The following is a 22,784-nucleotide window of genomic DNA, read 5'->3' as shown; positions in this document are numbered from 1 at the left end:
ACTGATGGATGTTTCATGGTGACCAGTGTTGTTGTTTCAGCCCCTCAGTGATGAACAGCCTCCAGCAGTTCGTTTGTTAAACTCTAAATGATCTGATTTCTTCTCCTTCTCGACCTTTTCGTCCTGTTTTCCAATCAGCAGCTGATTCGTCTCCTCGCTGTAATTTCTCTGCGCCACCATTTCCTCTATTGATCTGTGGGAGTCGGCCTCGTTCGGGGGAATCGGAGCCGAGCTAACAGCCTGTCGGCTCTAACTCAGGAAGAAATTCTCTTTGGATCTGAGCTGCTCGATCGTTTCGGCCTCAACACGTTCGTCAATAGTTTCGAACGTCTAGACACCGGGAGAACTTTAATCTCCTCCTCACGATACAGCTGATGAAAGTCATTTAACATCTGCTGCTGTGGACATCATTCATGAACCGCTGATAGCTAACCGTGTAAACCCCATTAACCTGGATTTAACCTTTATTCAACCTCCGTCTGGACAACAAACAGCTTCACTGACGTTAAATCGTCTGTTTCCTCGAGTTCACTGAGTCCAGAACAGCTAAAGGAAGTTTGTCCAAGGTCAGAAAGCAACTAATTCTGTGATGAGAGTGGAAAGAACCACAAAGACACACAAAACTACAAGGAGACACAAAATGACCACAAAGAGACACAAAACCACAACAAAGAGACGCAAAATGACCACAAAGAGATGCAAAACAACAGTAAAGAGACACAAAGAGATACAAAATGACAACAAAGACACACAAAAAACAGCAAAGAGACACAAAGAGACACAAAACAACAACAAAGAGACACTAAATGACAGCAGAGACACAAAACAACCACAAAGAGTCCCAAAGAAACACAAAAAGACACAAAGAGACACAAAACAACCACAAAGAGACACAAAACAACAACAAAGACACAAAATGACAACAGACACAAAATGACAACAAAGACACACAAAACAACAACAAAGAGACACAAAATGAAAACAAAGACACACAAAACAACAACAAAGAGACACGCAAACATACACAGTTGTGTTTCCATGACGTCTCGTTCACCTTCAGTCATTTTCTGGACACGTTAAACTGAACGTCATGTTTGTGAGTCGGTGTGTGACGCTTTCAACACAATAAATCAGCCAAGTGACACACACACACACACTCACACACACACAGGGTGTAACTGGACTCTTCTGAAGCGGTTTTCTTGTTGCTGAGGACCGTCAGTCAGAAATATTCAGCTCAGCCTCGTCTTTCATCTTCCTGCTGGACAAAGACTGAAAACTCTCAAATCTATTTTTAATCCCATCTCCAACTTTAATAGCACGTAGCTCAGCCTGGTCCTCCCACAGAGAGCTGATTTATCTGCTCACCATCACTCCTATGATGGAGATAAAACACTAAACCAGGAGCAAAACTTCACGTTTGGCTTTTCAGGATCATAAAAACCTTAAAATATCAAACATTCTCACACAGAACCAGCTGAAAACATGGATTATTTCACTGTGACACCTCCTGTCTGAACAATCAACCTTCTCTTCTCCAGCTTTCTGCTCCATATTGATCAATAATAGGTATTGATTGGCTCAGCTTCTTCTTCCATGTTTTCTGTGTTATTTGCTAACCCTACTCTGATCCATGCTAATGTAGAAGCTAGATATTTAGCTGCTGTTACTGCTGACCAAGAGGACAAACTGACTGATGGAAAACAGTCCAAAGAATTAGTCTGATCCTGATAATACGAGCTGGAGGAAGACATTCAATCAAGGCTGACGAAGGGATGAAAAGATGGAAAATAGAAGAGAGGACATAGCTTGCTCTACACATTCTATAGGAAAACTGACGGATGATGGAAACGACAAAAACAAGACACAAAACGACAAAAACAGGACACAAAACGACAAGACAGAAAACAATACAAAATGAGAAAAGCAAGTCAGAAAATGACAAAATTAAAATAGAAAACGTCATCAACAGGTGATGCTAACATGTTGTGGGACACGTTCCATGAATAATAATTATTATTTAGAATATATTATTATTAAAAAATGTTCCCACAATTACAGAGACATCAATGAAAAAAATAAAACCAAAAAAAAGGAGATTTAAATGCTGTTTTATTAGAGATCCAGTTTGGTCATCAGGGGGGTGGACAAGAGAAAAATGACATATAGGGGAACTTATTTGGTATATAAAAATAGTTTAAACATTCTTGTCTCCTAGTTTTTATAGATTTGTTTTCAGAACAAGAGCATTTACACAGCTACTGATGTTTTAGGGTTTTTTACGTGGATTACTGGATGTAAACGTCCTCCAGCTCTGGCCTGACCCACATGCTGATGTTTGCTGTGAGTTTCATGATGAATATTCAGCAGCAGCTCAGATCATCTTTGCTTCTCACCCACTTACTCCCTCTTGTGTTCTGCTGCTATTCCTGTCAGCAGCTCTGAGTCAAAAAGTCCTGCAGGAATCTGAGCGCTGCTTCCACATCACACAGCTGCCAGCAACCTGGAAGCTCAGAGAACACCTGACGGTCGTCACGGTGACGCTGGCAGCAGCTTCCACGTCCACTCGGCGCCCACGTCAGCACTCTGGACCAGGTCACCTCCGAGTCCATTGAAGACTCGGCTGATGGACGGAGTTCATTTCTGTGACTCACAGCTCTCTGTTGTTACTGTAAAACATTTATATGTATTATTATTTATTTATTTATTTATTTACAACATGTTTATATTTATTTATGAGCTAAAATAGAATATAATATAAACTGTTGCTGTATTAAACTAATGCAGTAAATTTAAATTTAATATTATTAATTTTTATTGGCATTTACTTATTTTAAAAATTATTTCCTGGGTAAAATAAATACATCAGAAATTTATTTTTTTTTAAAAAAGAATGTTTGTTTTAATATATTCCGTTTCTTAATTTAATAAAAAAAAAATAAAACTGAATATTATACAGATCCACCGAGTTTATTCGACGCCACGTCACTACGAGAACTGAGTGGACTTCTCGCGGGATTTGGCGGAGCTATAAAAGCCTCCGTGGCCTGCGCTCGGTCTTTCTTTCCCCGTTAACGGTGAAGGTGCAACAGTAATCGGTCGTCCCGAATCCCGGGTTCATCCGACACCCTCACCAACCAGCTGAACTGAGTTCAACCTTCGCAGCAGCATCATGCCTCCTAAATTCGACCCCAACGAGGTTAAAGTTGGTACGTTTTCACTGTCAGCGGGTAATAAAAGCCTTTTCACGGCCGGGATGGAGCCGCTCTGTGCCAGCGGTAGCGGCCTGCCGGCGGGCCGCAGAGACACGGTAAAAACGGGGCACGAAGCTCGACGAAAAAAGAAGTGAAGCTTTTGTGTTTGAGTTTTGTCGGATTTAATGTGTAAAATCTGAACTGTGGCTGGTTATTATCAGGTGTGGGGATAAATGGGATAAACCGATCTGTTCCACGTGGGAGACGTTAGTTAGCTGCTAATGTGGCTAACGTTAGCTGCTGTCAGCTAGCATCCGAAGAAATTAATTTTAATGTTCAGAGGCAGGTTTACAGTGTAAATGTTAAAGTGTTTTATCTTCAATACGTTCTTAAATATTTTTAGAAATTATTTTGCTTTTGTGGTAATGTGATTAATTATGTTTAAACTCTTCAATTTAAGGCCTCGGCAGGTTTAAAGTCTTTATTTTACCTTCTTAAAGCCTAGAGACAATACAGGCAGGAAAGTAGGTTTATTTTAGTTGGTCTGAATTATCGTGTGAAAATTGGATAGATTTTTAAGTAAGCATGACTTTGCACCGATCTCCAGAACAGATATGTTGGCGTCACTGATTGTTACAGATTTTTTATACATCCATCCATCCATTCATCCATTATCTATACACCACTTAATCCTCACTAGGGTCATGGGGGGGCTGGAGTCTATCCCAGCTGACTCAGGTGAAGGCAGGGGACACCCTAGACAGGTCACCAGTCTGTCACAGGGCTACATATAGAGACAAACAATCACTCTCACATTCACACCTACGGGCAATTTAGAATGATCAATTAACCTCAGCATATTTTTGGACTGTGGGAGGAAGCCGGAGTACCCGGAGAAAACCCACGCATGCACAGGGAGAACATGCAAACTCCATGCAGAAAGATCCCGGGAAAGCCGGGACGCGAACCAGGGATCTTCTAGCTGCAAGGTGAAAGTGCTAACCACTATGTCACTGTGCAGCCCCTTTTTATACATCTGTTAATATTTAATATATCTTAAAATACCATCAGCACCTAGTGAAAAATCAATTTCTTCATGTGTTTAGGAGCAAAATGCTGTTAAAATCAGGCTGCAACTGATTAACAAACAAACCCCTCTTTAATAACGATAAAATATTGATCACAATAACACTAGAAAGTGCAAAAGTGAAATTTTTTCTTGTTGATAATGGGACATTTTGTTGAATTTTGTCATTTTCGTTATAGGAAGCTTCAGTTTTAACGAACGCCTCACCATGAAACTTTTCCAACTCATTACTTGGACAGTTCTTATTCATAATAAGGGTTTCCACATTTTCAAAAATAGGAAGCACAGTGCTTTTACGTAAATATTTAATCGACAAATCATAATAAAAGGCCTCAAAATTATCCAATGTGTAGTAAAAGTTTCTGCCTTTAGCGTCCTTTAAATATTCCTTCAGCTCAGATTTCTAATACTTTGTGGTTTTATGTAGAAACTCATTTATGTTGAAATTCTGAAAGCATCTAGAATTTAACCAGTTGTACTTTAAATGTTTCTACTCTAATAAATAACACGGTTCATTCATCAGACTGCAAGTTTACTGAACATGTTTTGGTCTGTAGTCGTTCACAGAAAATAGTTATTTAAGTTCATCAGGTACATTTTATATAATCTAGGGTCTTACTTCAGTTGTCACTTATTTTATTAATTCGTCAATTAGTTGTGCGGTGTTTCCTCAAAATACCTTTATAGTCCAAACATATTCAATTTACTGTCATAGGAGAGGATAGAAACCAGAAAATGTTCACATTAAAGAAGCTGCAGTCTGAATAGTTGGAGATTAATATTTGACAAGTGATGAATTGGTGCAGATATTTCATATTTCAAGCTTTTTCTTATTGTCTGGGATAAACATTTTAGCTCTCATGACTTTACATATAACATCAGGAGTTTGGGATTTAGTTTTGACTCTGCACAGTTGGATTTTTATTTAAACACCAGATCTGCAGCAGGAGAATCAGGTGTTAGCTTAAAGTCAAATACTTCTGCTGTTGGAGTTATAATAGTTGATGGAACGATTTGATGCACAACCAGCTGGTGTGTATTTAGTGTCCTTTTTTTAAAAACAGAATATCACTTCGTTGCACAAACTTTGAAGTAATTTATTGTTTAAAAGAACCTATTCTGTGTTAATTCGGTCGTTAAGTTGTCTCACGACGGACGACAACTCTGAGCTTTTCAGTGAAACCAATTAAAACACTGAAGTAGTTTTTAGAGTAAAAAAAGAATGAAAGGTTTCTGCAGAAAGTGAACTATGGAGAAAACTTGTTAATTTAATAAATCTTACAGGATTAAATTGTCAGAAACCCCCAGAAGGTAAATAAATGAATTAAAAATTATATTTGCATATAAAGAACTCTGACTGGAAACATTATAAAGACATGAACAGTTTACTGTGAGGTTAAACAGAGTGAAGATGTAGATTTAAAGCACCCAGATGGTCTAGTCAGATATTAAAAATACCAGCTAATACACCAATTGATTATTTGGTTTGAGTGTTTTGGTTGTAAAGAGAAAAATCTTAAATTCTCTGCTGCTTCTTAAATGTGAATATTTTCTGGTTTCTTTGACAGTAAACTAAATATCTCTGAACAAAATTAAGCATTTGTCATTTTAGAGATCCAAACTGATTAAACTGAGATAATAAACAATAAAAATCAGTAGTTGCAGCTTTAATTAGCACCCATGTCTAAAGGCACGTTCAATAATTACAGAAGTGTTGAATGTTTGATAAACTTTTGCAGGTTCCGTTCTGACTTTCTTAAATGTTTACAGCTCCAGTCTTTAATTTGAATGATTAATTTAATTGGTTCCGTCATTTTCCTGCTACTTCGTTGGCTTGTGGTTAATTATTAATTAATGTTTGGAATTACTGTTGGGAAATGAATGTAAATAGGTTTAGACATCACAGTTTGGCTGCAGCATGAAAATAAATAGATTAAAGCGACTGAACGTTCATCTACTTCTTAATTTTTGGCACTTTTTAATTATGCTGTTTTGATTAATTATGTGTTCTGGGTAATGAAGTGTTGCTGAATAAAGTATCTGGTGTTTACCTGTCCAGGTGTTTATGATTGAAGCCTCTGTTTGTTTGTTTCAGTGTTCATGAGATGCACAGGAGGAGAAGTCGGCGCCACCTCAGCTCTGGCTCCCAAAATCGGACCTCTGGGTCTGGTGAGTTCTGGTTCTGTTGTTTATTACAGCCTCCGTCCACTACACCCGTCTACCGGTTTATTACAGCGTCCCTCCACTACACCCGTCTACCGGTTTATTACAGCCTCCGTCCACTACACCCGTCTACCGGTTTATTACAGCGTCCCTCCACTACACCCGTCTACCGGTTTATTACAGCGTCCCTCCACTACACCCGTCTACCGGTTTATTACAGCGTCCCTCCACTACACCCGTCTACCGGTTTATTACAGCCTCCCTCCACTACACCCGTCTACCGGTTTATTACAGCCTCCCTCCACTACACCCGTCTGCAGGTTTATTACAGCCTCCCTCCACTACACCCGTCTACCGGTTTATTACAGCCTCCCTCCACTACACCCGTCTCCCAGTTTATTACAGCGTCCCTCCACTACACCCGTCTACTGGTTTACTACAGCCTCCCGCCACTACACCCGTCTCCCAGTTTATTACAGCCTCCCGCCACTACACCCGTCTGCTGGTGACTGAGTGTAATCCAGTGGAGGCTCAGAGCGACCCGGCTTCAGGAAACAGAGCTGTTCACACTAATGGACACCTCTGTGCCGAAAAGTCTGGAACAAGATTTAAATCCTAAAATAATGGCCAAAAGTGTAGCGAACACATGAAAATGTTAGCTTAAAGTGTAATTAATAGTTATTATTGTGGCTAATAGTTACAATTTTGCCTAAAAATGTGGTTGACAATTGAAAATATCAGCCAAAAGTGTCGGTGACAGATGAAAGTATTAGTTTAAGTATGACTAATGGTTATTATCGCGGATGAAAGTGTTGCTAACGGTTATAGTTTCGGCTAATAGTTGAAAATGTTAGCCAAAAGTGTGGCTAACTGATGAAAATGTTAGCTTAGAGTGTCAAACGTTTACGGTTTTGGCAAAAATGTGGTTGACAATTGAAAATATTGGCCAAAAGTGTGGCTAACAGATGACAGTATTAGCTTAAAGTGTGGTTAATAGTCATTGTTGTGGCAAACAATTGGAAATGTTAGCTGTAAAATGAGGCGAATGGTGACAGTTTTGTTAAAAAAAATGTGTAGAACAAACCGAAGCGTCAACGTGACCTGAACGCGTCTCAGTTGACTGATTTTTAAACTGTTTGTTCTTTTTCTTCATCAGTCTCCTAAGAAGGTCGGTGACGACATCGCCAAGGCAACCGGAGACTGGAAAGGTCTGAGGATCACTGTGAAGCTGACCATCCAGAACAGACAGGCAGCGGTACGTAGGAAAACACGGGCTCCTGAACGCACCACGGTGGATTCAGGAGCAGAATAAACAGTTTAGTTCAGGCTGGAATAGAACTGCAGAAAACATTATTACTAGTAGTACTGTCTGATTGGTTAGATGGCGCCAGTAGCAGCCATTCAGCAATGAAGGATAAACAATGAAAAGTTCCTGGAGTTAAACATGTTTAACAGAAATTTATTTTCTCAACTTTGACCTGAATTATAATTTTTGCTGCAAACATCGTCTCACTGATTACTGATAATCAGGATCGGCTCTAAGATGCACCGTGTTGATCGACTCCTAATAAATAGTTGGATTCTGCCTCGTTGTTTCTGCTGATCTGAACCTAGAACTTCATTAAACTGTCTTTCAGATTGAGGTCGTTCCATCTGCATCAGCTCTGATCATCAAAGCTCTGAAGGAACCTCCTCGTGACAGGAAGAAGGTCAAGAACAGTAAGTTACTCTGAATGTTTATAGATCTTCAACCAGACTGGATGTTTAGACCTTAATCCAGACTGGATGTTTAGACCTTAAACCAGACTGGATGTTTATAGACCTTAAGCCAGACTGGATGTTTATAGACCTTAAGCCAGACTGGATGTTTAGATCTTAAACCAGACTTCATCCTTGTTTCTGTTTCTTCCAGTTAAACACAGCGGCAGCGTGAGCTTCGATGAGATCGTGAACATCGCTCGCGTCATGAGGCCTCGTTCCATCGCCAGGGAGCTCGCTGGTAAGATTCACGGTGGATTCAGGTTCCAGCCTCCGTCCACTACACCCGTCCACCGGCTTATTACAGCCTCCCTCCACTACACCCGTCTACTGGTTTATTACAGCCTCCTTCCACTACACCCGTCTACCGGCTTATTACAGCCTCCCTCCACTACACCCATCTGCGGGTGTATTACAGCGTCCCTCCACTACACCCGTCTACTGGTTTATTACAGCCTCCCTCCACTACACCCGTCTACCGGCTTATTACAGCCTCCCTCCACTACACCCGTCTGCTGGTGTCTTACAGCCTCCCTCCACTACACCCGTCTACTGGTTTATTACAGCCTCCCGCCACTACACCCGTCTTCTGGTTTATTACAGCCTCCCTCCACTACACCCGTCTCCCAGTTTATTACAGCCTCCCGCCACTACACCCGTCTACTGGTTTATTACAGCCTCCCTCCACTACACCCGTCTACTGGTTTATTACAGCCTCCCTCCACTACACCCGTCTCCCAGTTTATTACAGCCTCCCTCCACTACACCCGTCTACCGGCTTATTACAGCCTCCCTCCGCTACACCCATCTGCGGGTGTATTACAGCCTCCCTCCACTACACCCGTCTGCTGGTGTCTTACAGCCTCCCTCCACTACACCCGTCTACTGGTTTATTACAGCCTCCCGCCACTACACCCGTCTTCTGGTTTATTACAGCCTCCCTCCACTACACCCGTCTACTGGTTTATTACAGCCTCCCTCCACTACACCCGTCTACTGGTTTATTACAGCCTCCCGCCACTACACCCGTCTTCTGGTTTATTACAGCCTCCCTCCACTACACCCGTCTGCTGGTTTATTACAGCCTCCCTCCACTACACCCGTCTGCTGGTTTATTACAGCCTCCCGCCACTACACCCGTCTACTGGTTTATTACAGCGTCCCTCCACTACACCCGTCTCCCAGTTTATTACAGCCTCCCGCCACTACACCCGTCTACTGGTTTATTACAGCCTCCCTCCACTACACCCTTCTACTGGTTTATTACAGCCTCCCTCCACTACACCCTTCTACTGGTTTATTACAGCCTCCCTCCACTACACCCGTCTACTGGTTTATTACAGCCTCCCGCCACTACACCCGTCTACTGGTTTATTACAGCCTCCCTCCACTACACCCGTCTACTGGTTTATTACAGCCTCCCTCCACTACACCCGTCTACCGGTTTATTACAGCCTCCCTCCACTACACCCGTCTCCCAGTTTATTACAGCCTCCCTCCACTACACCCGTCTACTGGTTTATTACAGCCTCCCTCCACTACACCCGTCTCCCAGTTTATTACAGCCTCCCTCCACTACACCCGTCTACTGGTTTATTACAGCCTCCCTCCACTACACCCGTCTACTGGTTTATTACAGCCTCCCTCCACTACACCCGTCTCCCAGTTTATTACAGCCTCCCGCCACTACACCCGTCTGCTGGTGTCTTACAGCCTCCCTCCACTACACCCGTCTACTGGTTTATTACAGCCTCCCGCCACTACACCCGTCTGCTGGTGACTGAGTGTAATCCAGTGGAGGCTCAGAGCGACCCGGCTTCAGGAAACAGAGCTGTTCACACTAATGGACACTTCTGTGCCGAAAAGTCTGGAACAAGATTTAAATCCTTTAAACTGTAGCACAGACACAAATATAAGACAGTGTTTTAGTGAAAATATAGACAAAAGTGTTGCTAACAGATGAAAATATTAGCTTAAAGTGTCTAATAGTTACAATTTTGACTAAAAGTGTGGTTGACAATTGGGAATATTAGCCAAAAATGTGGCTAATGGATAAAAAATTTAGCTAAAATCGTGGTTAATGGTTATCATTGTGGCTAAAAATGTGGCTAACAGTTGAGAATGTTAGCTTTGTATGATTAATGGTTACAATGTTTGCTAAAAGTGTGGTTGACAATTGAAAATTTTAGCCAGAAGAGTGGCTAGCAGTTGGAAATATTGGCTAAAAATGGGGCTAGCGATTTGGCAATTGAAAATATTAGCCAAAAGTGTGGCTAACAGATAGAAATGTTAGCTTAAATTATGGTTAATCGTTATTATTGTGTTATTACGGTTGAAGATGTTGGTTAAATCTGAAATGACTACTTAGATGTAATGTCTAGATGCGAGTGTTCTACAGAAAGTAGTTTGTAGCATTACTGTTGCTAAGCTAACGGGTGTTTCCAGTGAATCTTTCTGCTTGTAGCTCAGTTTAACCTGCAGGACTTTCTGAAGTCGTGTGGGTTTTATAATCAGTTCTTATATTTGGGTCGATGCTGTGATCTCTACCTGAGATCTTGTGGTTTTTAAGTCAGATCTTTATTTCTCCATCAGGAACCATCAAGGAGATCCTCGGCACCGCTCAGTCTGTCGGCTGCACCATCGACGGACGCCATCCCCATGATGTCATCGATGACATCAACAGCGGCAAAGTGGAATGCCCGTCTGACTGAACAGGACACGAATAAAATGTGGAGAAAAACCCAACTTCTGTGTTTTATTAACTGAACTGTCGAACCGTCAGCTGAGTTTATATCATGAAGTCGATGCAGTGATTAATAATAAATAATAATTATATAGAGCTTTAAAAGGAAAATTAAGATTCAGATGGAGACTGAATTTTGTTCTTGGACTTAATCTGCAGAAAAATCTCAGCAGGTTTGGTCATGAATTTATCTGTAGTCTAAAACGAGACGCTACACATGAACAGGATTTCTTTTGTCAGAAGTTTCCAGGATTTGTTTAAAATCTCAGGAGTCGACTGATTCGAACAAGAACAGAAATCTGAACCTCGGATCAACTCTGATTCATGATTATTCTAAAGACAAATTCAAGCGTTTTTATTAAGAGACTCTTGGGTATCATGAACAAAGAAGTTATTTCCTCTGTATTTTTAGGAATGAAATGTTCCATAAATGGTGCAGGGTTCCTGCGGATCCTTAAAAAGTCTTAAAAGGCATTGAATTCATGAATCTAAAAACAAGGCTTTAATTGGCATTAAAATGTCTTAAATCAATCTTTCAGACGTCTTAAAAATATTGACACGTGATAAGTATGATTTTATGATTGTAATTAGTCTCAAATCTCAAAATAAATGGTAACATTTATTCATTTAAATAATTTACAGAATGACTCTCGTGGTAACAACTTACAATCACAATAGCGGAACCAACAAAACAGTGATGTAGTTGCAGCCGGGACTCTAAAAGCAGACGCACGTCGTTCATGTAGCAGCTTTGGACCACGTGGGAAAGTGTAAATTCGACGGAAGTTGGCTGTCCAACCAAGGTTTATGTTGACGGCTGAAAGCGGTAGCAGGCAGTGTGTACGAGGCGCGGTGTGTTTTGTTCTAGAAATGTTTCAAACTGGGCTCGATGGGAGTCAAGGCCGTGGAGTCACACATGAACAGCGCAAAACATAAAGCCTCAAAATGGAGCTGCCAACAAACGCTGGGTGTTTCCCAGTTCTGTTCTACTCTGGTCTCCACCGTGTCTCCATCCCCAGCCCCGATAGCAACAACCGGGATCTCCGGACTATGTTCGGGTGGACGTCTACACTGAAAGCACAGGTACTGGGTCTCTGAACTCCGTGATAAAACACCAGTCATACCAGTCAATGAGGGAGTTGGACACTTATTCCGTGCTGTGTTCCCAGACTATGTCCACTCGTTTGCATGCGGTTCCGTCCAGACGGCCTACATCAGCAGGTTTGGATTAGTCCCGTACATTTCAGAGCAGCTGGTTGCGGATGCTAACAAGGACACGTTTGTTTTAATGTTTGATGAGCCTCAACCAGACCATGAAAACAAAACAACTGGATCTGCATATCCGCTATTGGTGCGAAGATCACGTCCAGTCAAGATATTCAGGGTCGCAGTTGATGGGACATGGAACAGCTGAGGATTTACTGCGCCATTTCAAAGTAAGTAGGCGGCAAACATAAATTATTATGGAAGCAGAAGATTAGAAACATCATTCTGCCTCTCATGCATGTAAATGTGGCGACCAAAACTTTCAATATAATGCAGTCCACTTCAACACCACTGCAAATTATAACATCAGTAATTAAGTTCATATCTTCTCTGAAAGTGTCAATCAAAAGTGAACATTATTATATTTGTAAAGGTAGAAGTCATGGCTGTTGTATTGGATCACATTATATTGTACAAGTGTTGTTTATGTTGTTGGTCTTCAGTGGTGGACAGCAGTGAAGTACATTTACTTGAATACTGTACTTAAGTACATTTTGTATCTGTACTTTACTTGAGTATTTGTTTTTTTTTTTTTTTGGAAACTTCTGACTTTCACTCCACTACATTTCAAAGACAAATATTGTACTTTTGATTCCACTACATTTCTAGGAAGGTTGTTGTTACTTTTCGACTAAGCTTTGAAGTCAGCTGTTGCTGTTTTTTCTTTTCTAAAATGCAGTTGGTCACATGCTGTGTTCCTCACAAAGGAAACTGATCACAGTAGCTCCTCTCAGATGGGACTGATGTAAAAGTGGAAATACATCATTCAGGTGCACTCTGGAACAAGAGCAAGCAAGCTCTCCCTCTGTTATTCACACAAAAAGCAGTAATAGTGACAGCAGGAGAAAGACAAAATGAGTTCTCAAGATGTTATTATAATTATTCATTATTCCAGGTAGCTTTTAAAGTTGGATTGTTTTTATTGGGGTGAAAAATACCACATCATTCATGTATATACTGCTCCTGAAGACAGAAAGAAATCTCAGTTATTTAACAGACTTGGAGAACTCCTTAGAGTTGGCTTCAATCTAATTTTAGGATGTGATTTTAATACATTTACATCAGAAATTGACAACAGCTGTCCGTTTTGTTCTTGACTGTATTTCTATGCTGAAGTTTTTCTAGATGTTTCTGTAGGCTTTATGTAGCAGAGTGGCTCTACAAGCAGGTCAGTGCATCATCAGGTGCTTTCAGAGAGTTACAAGGTTCTGTAAATGCATCGTGAAAACAATACAGCATGTATTGATATTGAAATGTATTTTGTAATTTGTACTTTTGAATACTTAAGTATTTTTAAAAACATGTGCTTTTTAATAATTAAGTATTTTTAAAAACATGTAATTTTGAATACTTAAGTATTTTTAAAAACGTACTTTTGAATACTTAAGTATTTTTAAAAACATGTACTTTTAAATGCTTAAGTATTTTTAAAAGCAAGAACTAGTACTTTAACTCAAGTAAAAATTTGGACTGAGCAACTTTCACTTGTAGTTGAGTAATCCATGGTCATCATTCACTCTAATTAGCTGCAAGGCTGTTTTCTGCTGAAACTCCAGGATTGTTTTGTGAACTGAAGATCTTCATCCATCCTCACCTGGGCATAGAGGTGAGTACATATTGAGTGGATTATTCTTGAAAAGTGGAATATCGCTTTAAGGTGTTATTATTGATATCTTTTCTGTGTCAGACTTCCATCTGTTACAAAGACAGTATGCTGTATAACAGTTTGCTAAATCTATACTGGATTAATCCAGTATGATTTTTATATGCTTCATGTGCTTCAACATTGTTTATTCTCAGGAAGGTGCCAAGGACCTAGATAGGCGTAAGCTGCTGTCCGTCTCCATGGATGGACCAAACGTTAATTGGAAGTTCCTGGAGCTACTGCAGCAAGAACATATTGCAACTGAAGGAATTTTGCCTGGAGGTGTGGTCAAAGAAAAAAAAAACCTTTTCACTGGACCAAAAAGTCATGTTTTATGTTAAAATAAACATTTGGGTAAAATTATCCCTAACCCTGTGTAATTGATGTGGTGTTTTTTTTTTTCATTTGTGTTTATTGTGAAGTTGGTCTTAAATTTAATTTCAAATGGCAATAAAAAAGTCTTAAAAAGTATTGAATTTAACTTGCCTTAAGCTGTAGGAACCCTGTGGTGTGAATGATGAGCAAATATAGACCAATACAACTAAAGTTTGTAGGAGCTGCTGGAGATAAATGGATCAGAGTTGGAGGAAAAAATGAAAACAGATGCGTACAGATGTAAAATACAGGAAAACCAAAAAACAGCAGAAAACCACATGAATATGAACTTGCTGAAGATGATCAGTCTTAAAATCACTTGGAAAAAATCAAATAAAATGTAAAAATTAAAATACAAAAACATTGTTCCAGGAAACCACTAGCATGAAAATTATTTTGTTCTATAAATTTTAATTCATTAATTTTAGTAATTTATTACAAATGTAAACTTTCAAATTTTCTGAAATTTTCTTTTTAAATGTACAAGTGAGCATTATCTGATTAAATGTGTGCATCTCAAACTGTTAGCCACAATAATAATTATTAACCACACTTTACGCTAACTTTTTAATGTTAGCCACATCTTTGATATTTTCAGTTGTCAACCATATTTTTAGCCTAAATTATAACCATTTGGCACACTTTGAGCTAACGTTTTAAAATGTTAGCCAAAATTACAACTGTTAGCTACATTTTTAGCTAACATCTCCAACTGTTAGCCACATTAATTACAATAACCACACTTTTGGCTAATATTTTCAATTGTCAACCACACTTTTTGCCAAAATTGTAACCGTTAGACACACTTTTAGCCAACATCTCCAACTATTATTCACTTTAAGCTAACAGTTTCAACTGTTAGTCAAAATTGTAACCACTGCCACATTTTTAGTTAACATCTGCAACTGTTAGCTACACATTTAGCCACAATGGTAATTATTAACCACACTTTAAGCTAACGTTTTCATCTGTTAGCCACACCTTTGGCTAACATTTTCAATTGTTAGCCACTTCTACCCAAAATTGTACCTATTAGCCACAGCTAACATCTGTTAGCCAGAGTAACAATGAACCTCACTTTGAGAACATTTTCATTTATTAGCCAAAATTGGAACCACCACATTTTTAGCCAACATCTCCAACTAGAAATCAGAAGGAACATTTAAGACAGTATTGTATAGTATACATTTTCTTAAAACAGAACAAGAATTTAAGGGCTTAGAAATAATTTGAGAGTTAAAATATGACATTAACTTCCCAAACACAATGTTTTCTGTTGGTTTACTTCATTCCCAGACATTTAAACCATTTTGATCTCACAAAAACTCCCTTGAAATCAGTATTTGACTCATCTGTCAATCATTTTGGGTTTATCTGGATCACATAATGGAGGATGTTCTTGATGTTTCTTCAGACAGAACAACAGCAGAATGTTTTGGTTTTATACAAAATATTTATTGAAAATCTCGGCCAGCCATATACAAGTCTACAAAAGTACAAATGGTTGAAAAACTCATCAGAAAAAGGAACAAACTGATCGACTAGTGCAGCTATTTTCACTGGGGATGAAGTCGTGTTCATTATTAACTAACAGCTCAGATCTACGTCTGTCTGGAGAAAGAAGCTCCAGATGTGGACATTTTCTACCAAAACTGTAAAATGTCGGTTTTCTGATCGTTTACTGAAAAAGCTCCAGATTTAAATTCAGTTTTAAATCAATAAATGTTCACTTTTATTGTTCAGAAATGTAGAAAAAGGATTTTATTTCACTTTGACTGTTTTAACTCTGCTGATGTTTACTGATGAAAAGATGATTTTCACTGTTTGACAGTTTGTTGTTTGGTCGATAAAACTTAAATTTCTTTCAGAATAACATTTAGGTTCAGAATCCAAACAAACCTTCAGTTTACGTCAAACTGAAACTTTTACTGTTTTTTCTGACTCGATGGTGAAAATTGTTTTCTGTCAACACGGAACCGAACAGAGTTTTTATGTAAATGAAAGATGGACGTCTGGATGGTGATGATGCGTTTAGATGTTGGTGATGCGTTTAGATGTTGGTGATGCGTTTAGATGTTGGTGATGCGTTTAGATGGCGGTGATGCGTTTAGATGATGATGATGCGTTTAGATGACGGTGATGCGTTTAGATGGCGGTGATGCATTTAGATGATGATGATGCGTTTAGATGGTGATGATGCGTTTAGATGTTGGTGATGCGTTTAGATGGCGGTGATGCGTTTAGATGGCGGTGATGCGTCTGGATGTTGGTGATGCGTTTAGATGGCGGTGATGCGTCTGGATGTTGGTGATGCGTTTAGATGGCGCTGATGCATTTAGATGGCAGTGATGCATTTAGATGGTGGTGATGCGTTTAGATGGTGGTGATGTGTCTGGATGTTGGTGATGCGTCTGGATGTTGGTGATGCTTTTAGATGGTGGTGATGCGTTTAGATGGTGGTGATGTGTCTGGATGTTGGTGATGCGTCTGGATGTTGGTGATGCGTTTAGATGGCGGTGATGCGTTTAGATGGCGCTGATGCATTTAGATGGCAGTGATGCATTTAGATGACAGTGATGCATTTAGATGGTGGTGATGCGTCTGGATGTTGGTGATGCGTCTGGATGTTGGTGATGCGTTTAGATGGTGGTGATGCGTCTGGATGTTGGTGATGCATCTGGATGTTGGTGATGCATCTGGATGTTGGTGATGCGTCTGGATGTCAGCGTCGCTGTGCTTTGAGCTGGAAGACGACCTCCTCCTCCTCACTGGTTCTGATAATCAGCGCTGTGTTGACCGAGTGGCGCCTGAACGCACCACGGCCCTGAATCTTCCTCAGTTCTCCACCTCCTCCTCCTCGGCTTCACCTTCGGCCTCCTCCTCCATGCGCTCCTCCTCTTCCTCCTCCTCCTCCTCCTCCTCTCGGCTCTCAGAGTCGACTTTCTTCTCTCTATCTTTGCGTTTCTGCTCTGAAACTTCCTTCTTCCCCTTCTGGCCCTTTTTATAAACTGAAACCAAACACATTTATCTTTAAGTACAGAAACAAAGCAGGATGTAAACACAAACAAAACAACACTTTAATATTCTAGAAATGTTTACTGTGAGGTTAAATAACAATCAGCTAGAGTTCCAGATAAATCTGGCAGCTTTGAGGAAACACTTCATGGTGGTGACGTCTGGATCCAGTTTTTCTGTGTCATTTAAAATTTAGCATCTGCCCCAAACTGAATTTACAACTGTTAGAAAAAAGATAACCATTAGCCATCTTTTTAGCTAACATCTCCCACTGTAAACCACAATAATAACAACCACAATGTAAGCTAACATTTTCAACTGTTAGCCACACTTCTGGCTAACATCTCCAACTACTAACCACAATAATAACTATTAACCACACTTTAAGCTAACATTTTCATCTGTTAGCTACACTTTTAGCTAATATTTCCAATTGTCAATCACATTTTTAGCCATTAGAATTTTCCAGATAATTCACGTTGATGTTAGCTTGTTTTTCTGAATCTCTACACAGAAGTGGAGAGCATGAAGTTATCCTGATCAGGATGAAATAATCCACAATCATCTCCTGACCTTCCAAAGCTTCTCTCAGAGGCTCCAGGAATCGTTCGAACTCCATCTCCTCCATCGCTGCCATCACGTCTCCGGCGTTCAGAGTTTTCCTTTTGGCCTTCATGGCGAAGTTATTGGCACTGAAACCCACCAAAACACGTCTTTTAATCTTTAATTCATGACGGACAGTTTCTCTGGTTCGGTTCTGAGCTGAATCCAAACACTGGAGCTGAGAATTGAAACGGTTTCTGTTCTCACCAGGAAGTGGCGTAAAGAACGAACACACTGGCTGCCTGAGAAATCGCTCTCCTGGCCTCCTTGGAAACATTCACCCCGTCTGGAAGCTGCAACACAACAGATACAACACGGTAACACAATACAGGAACACAACAAATACAACGCAGCAACACAATGGCACAATATAGTAACAATACAGTAACACAATATAGCAACAACATAGTAACACAACAGACACATAACACAAAGTCAAGACACAACACAGACAAGAGACACTTTCAATTTGAGCAAATTAAAGCTGCAACTATTATTTTAATTATGAACTACACGTTATTTTTACAGTTGATCATCTGGAGTCTAAACTGTGTCACTAAAATGACTCATTCTGTCAAGAACATCTAAATAATTAAACTTAAGATCTGGAAAATCAACACATTTTCACAATTTAAAGACTTGAATTTGATCAATTTCATAATTAAAGCTTTTAATTTGAGACAATTAAAGCTGTAACTATTGATTGTTTTCATTATCAGTTACTTATTATTTTCACGGTTGATCATTTGGAGTCTCAACTGATGACACAAAAATGACTCATTTTTTCCAGAACATCAAAACAGTTAAACTTACGATCCGGAAAATCATTCAGTTTTTATTTTTGTTGAATTGCTTCATGTTTTAATGAGTTAATTAGTGACTTTTGCTAATCTTCTATTTGTTCCAAACACTGAAGATGGTTAATCTGTTGATCAGTTTAATTGATCAGATATGAACTAAATATTACCTGAACAGCTGAACTTGGTGTTTGTTTGTTTACGTTAAACTCCTCACTTTAACCGGTTTTCTGTTGACCTCCGTCTTTATTTTGGTTCTGAATCGGGTTAAAAATCTCTTTCAGGATGAAGCTGCTGGAATATTTTCCCCTCCGGACATTTAGAGGAAACTTTACGGATCACGGAGAGGCTTTCTGGTGGTTAAAAACGATCTGATAACGGTTTAACCCTGGTAAACACCGGTAACTTGCAGAGGCTCTAACGGTTAGCTCGGGTGATGCTAACCGGACCCGGTCCTCGGACTCACCGCCTCCTTGATGATCCGGGTGATGACGGCGTTGGGCAGGTTCAGGTCTTCAGGTCTCTCCGCCATCTCTGTCCGGGTCACCGGGTCCTCAGTGCGGCCGGATTCTCCGGTAAACCGGGGCAGCGCAGGTTCGGTTGCGAAGCTAACCGATTAGCCTGGAGCTACGGAGCGGCTAGCTGACGTTATGGCGCGTGCAGTCTGATGAGTGTCCGGGCAGCGCGTGCACAGAGCGGCCAGGTGAGGGTCCGACAGGTGAGCGGTGTTAAAGTTCAGTTGAAGCTGCGCGTGAGGCCATCAGAGCTGTTTGCGTCGGAATGTTTTCCCGCGAAGCTTCAACACCACGAGCCCCGCCGCGTGTCTTCTTCTACGGCTACAATTTTTTCTTCTTCTTCTTCTTCTTCTTCTTCTTCTTCTTCTTCTTCTTCTTCTTCTTCTTCTTCTTCTTCTTCTTCTTCTTCTTCTTCTTCTTCTTCTACGGTTTAATGGAGGTTGGAACTGGTGCGTCTTTACCGCCACCTGCTGGTTGGACTCTGGAGCAGCGGTCAGTTTGCACAACACTGGTTTAAAAATAATATTAATTTAAAAAACGACAGAAAAGTAGAAAAAAGAAAACCTAAAAATCCCTCCAATCTCCTCTTCTTTTTATTTCTAAACTGTTTTTGTCAGTAAACAATGAATCGGTGCTGCCACCTGCTGGTGGAGTCTGGATCTGTACGTCTGTTTTGACAACAATCAGTTTACAAATGGAAATAAAATAATATATTAAAAAATACAAAAACATCATCTCTGTCTTTGCAGTTTATTTGTGCAAAAAATAAAATTGAAAAAATTAGGAGAAAATGCAATGAAGAAGAAAGAAAAAAACAAGAAAAGCAACTAAATGAAAAGAAATGAAGGACAATAGAAAATAGATGAACCAAAATGTTTGTATTTACAGTAATTAGTTAATAAACAAAAAAAGGAAAAAAGTATATATATATATATATATATATATATATATATATATATATATATATATATATATATATATATATATATATATATAGATAGAGAGAGAGAGAGAGCGCGTCTATAAAAGTACGGAGAAAAAAATGGTGAAGAGAAAAGGGAAACAAGATCGAAGTACTGTAAGAAAAACTGGACAAAAAATGCAGAAAAAAATAAAGGAAAAAAGAAAAAGCATTAACATCCATCATCTTTTTTTTAAGGTTTTTTAGTAGTTAGCAAAAAAAAGAAAGAAAATGGAGGAAAAAGGAAAAATGAAAAGAAAAAGATTTTTAAAATATACAAAGAAAAAGGATGAAGAGAAAATGAAAACAATAAAAAAGTAACATTGGAAAAAATGCAAAAAAAGACAAAAGGACAAAATAAACCAAAAGGCAATAAAAGAAACCAAACGAATAGAAACAAGAATAAAAAGCATTTGCTGGAGGTCTGACATCTGCTGATCAGATGCAGGACAGGTGTTCTTTTATTTATTAGATAAAGTTCTAACTTTAATATTTTAATGACTCCAGTCATTCTGTGTTTATGTTTATTGTGTTTAGTATTTTTCCATCTGCTGTCTTTTATTTTTATCTTAATTGTTGTGTTCTGAGTTTCTTACTTTGTCAAAGAATTTTGTAAACGCTGATGTTCAGAAGTTTTACATCAATAAATGTATTATTATTATTATTATTATTATTATTATTATTATTATTATTATTATTATTATTATTATTATTATTATTATTATTATTCATGTTGTAAATGTCATAATTTAACATCAGTGTTCACACAGTGTTTCTGTGATATTGTTATAGCAAGTTTAAAACAAATTCACCTTTTACTCTGTTTTTATAAAATGTTCGGTTTTCTGAAGTCCGGCTGCTTAGAAAATATAAGATTTAATAAAAGCAAACCAACTCATGTTCAACCTTATTTTATAGATTTATGTAGAAAGGAATTCATACTGATGTAAACTATAGCATAGTATAGTATTTTTCTATCTTATTTCATTTTATTTTAATTCAATTTTATTTTATTTTTAATTTTATTTTGATTGTGTTTTAAATTAAATCAAATTTAATTCATTTTTATTTTACACTTTCTCCCTTAATATTCTGTGTTGTTTTATTGTTTACACCTTTACTGAATATCCAGCTGCTGGAAAAACTGAATTTTTCTTGTATATTCTGTTGATTTTTTCATATTGTTTTATATTTTTTTAAAATCTTATTTCGCTTTATTTTATCTTAATTCAATTTAATTTTATGTTTTTTTCTTTTACTTTAATTTACTTTTAATTTAACCTTGATTTTATTCTTTAAATTAAATCAAATTTAATTCATTTTTATTTTACACTTTCTCCCTTAATATTCTATGTTGTCTTGTTGTTTACCAGTTTATTGAATATCCAGCTGCTAGAACAACTTTGTTTTCCTTCAGGGATTAATAAAGTCATCTGAGTCTCAGAATAACGTGAACATTGACGTACATTAAATAACTTTAATGTACGTCAATGTTCACGTATTAAAGTTATCATAATAAAGTTATTATATTAAAGTTATTATATTAAGTTATTATATTATTACTGCTGGACGCTGGTCTCGGCTCCAGAGACCAGGTGAGGGTTTGTCGGGGTAAAAAGGTATTTAGCTGGTTTCCATGGCGACGGCATCCCACTGGCTGTGAATTCTGAGGAACACAAACACCCACCAGGTTCAGGATCGGCCAGTTCTGGGCTTCAGTCCAGGAAGAAGAACTTCTGATCAGCCGTCAGACAGGAAGTGAACTGACTGTTTCAGTCTCTGGTTCTATGAGAATAAAATAATAATTAAAGTCTAGATTTAAATTAGTAAATATTAAATCTAAGTGTCCATAAATATAATTTAGTGTTTTAGTTGATTTATTTCACTGGTTTAGTTCATGTGTTTGTTGTTGCTGCTTCTCATGAATTTCTCCTCGGGGGATAAATGAAGCTCGTCACTCATCGATTAATTGATTAATTGATCGGTTGAAAATAAATCAGGCGACAGAACAGAGAATAAAACTGCTCCAGTCAACTTTAAACAGATAAAGAACAGGTTCTTTATCAGATATATCCACTAAATACCCTAAAATTAATTAAAATGAGTAAGTTAAATTAAAATAATGGAGTTAAATAATTGGATTAAATTAAATTCTCCAGTTCCATCGTCAAGTTTAAATGATTAATTTCCACAACGACATTTAAGAATTTAATTAAAATCTAAGCATAAAGTAAATAACTAGACAGAATATAATAATATACAATAAAATGATCAAATTAAATAAAACTAGAAAAACCAACTTTAAAAACATAAAATGTAAACGTTTCCTGTCCTAATGCTAAGCTAAGCTAAGCTAAGCTAATGTACCACCTCCTGCTGTTAGCGTCTCCGTTAACAGATCCAGTGTTTTAGTGGAACCATCTGTTAAAGAACCACAGGAACAGTGAAACCTGATTAGAACATTAGTGCAGTGAAGTTCTGTTGTTCTGATTCGGTTCTGCAGAAGAACCGTATCCGGTACCACTGCAGAATCTTAAAGAACCATAAAGACGTTTGTTGAGGTTAAAATCTCCCATTACGGTTCTACTGGTTGTGGTTCTCCATAGAACAGCACCAGAACCTTGTCTACACCCACAGCTGAATCTCCAGGAGGCATAAAGAG

At 38.6% G+C, this 22,784-nt stretch overlaps 2 protein-coding genes and 2 non-coding genes across 4 annotated transcripts in view; all 4 read left to right on the top strand.

Moving 5' to 3' along the window:
• The first annotated feature begins 3,049 nt into the window (after positions 1–3,049).
• rpl12 (ribosomal protein L12) lies at positions 3,050–10,947 on the top strand. Its single transcript, XM_055008917.1, has 6 exons — positions 3,050–3,209; positions 6,377–6,450; positions 7,601–7,699; positions 8,082–8,163; positions 8,357–8,443; positions 10,795–10,947. Exons 1-6 carry the CDS (start codon positions 3,173–3,175, stop codon positions 10,911–10,913), a joined length of 498 nt encoding a protein of 165 aa, XP_054864892.1. The 5' UTR covers positions 3,050–3,172; the 3' UTR covers positions 10,914–10,947.
• LOC111586896 (small nucleolar RNA SNORA65) lies at positions 6,927–7,051 on the top strand. Its single transcript, XR_002748021.1, has one exon. It is a non-coding gene; the product is annotated as a small nucleolar RNA SNORA65 (small nucleolar RNA).
• LOC111578667 (small nucleolar RNA SNORA65) lies at positions 9,956–10,080 on the top strand. The gene has a single exon (XR_002747005.1). It is a non-coding gene; the product is annotated as a small nucleolar RNA SNORA65 (small nucleolar RNA).
• Positions 10,948–11,625: 678 nt separating the features above from the next.
• kmt5b (lysine methyltransferase 5B) overlaps positions 11,626–22,784 on the top strand; it is a 30,104-nt gene continuing 18,945 nt past the window's right edge. Inside the window, exons 1-2 of the mRNA XM_055007301.1 lie at positions 11,626–12,381; positions 18,060–18,166. Coding sequence (XP_054863276.1) covers positions 12,347–12,381; positions 18,060–18,166 — 142 coding nt within the window. The 5' untranslated portion in view covers positions 11,626–12,346. The remainder of the gene's footprint in view (positions 12,382–18,059; positions 18,167–22,784) is intronic.

The sequence above is a fragment of the Amphiprion ocellaris genome, chromosome 1, assembly GCF_022539595.1.
Source record: "Amphiprion ocellaris isolate individual 3 ecotype Okinawa chromosome 1, ASM2253959v1, whole genome shotgun sequence".
NCBI classification, from domain to species: domain Eukaryota; kingdom Metazoa; phylum Chordata; class Actinopteri; family Pomacentridae; genus Amphiprion; species Amphiprion ocellaris.
This window is presented reverse-complemented; position numbering and strand designations above follow the sequence as displayed.

Excerpts from the sequence above, each read along its gene's own strand:
- rpl12 (XM_055008917.1), top strand. The coding sequence starts at position 3,173 with ATGCCTCCTAAATTCGACCCCAACGAGGTTAAAGTTG. Across the intron at positions 7,700-8,081 it reads TCCAGAACAGACAGGCAGCG|ATTGAGGTCGTTCCATCTGC; the intron begins GTACGTAGGAAA and ends ACTGTCTTTCAG. Across the intron at positions 8,444-10,794 it reads CATCGCCAGGGAGCTCGCTG|GAACCATCAAGGAGATCCTC; the intron begins GTAAGATTCACG and ends TTTCTCCATCAG.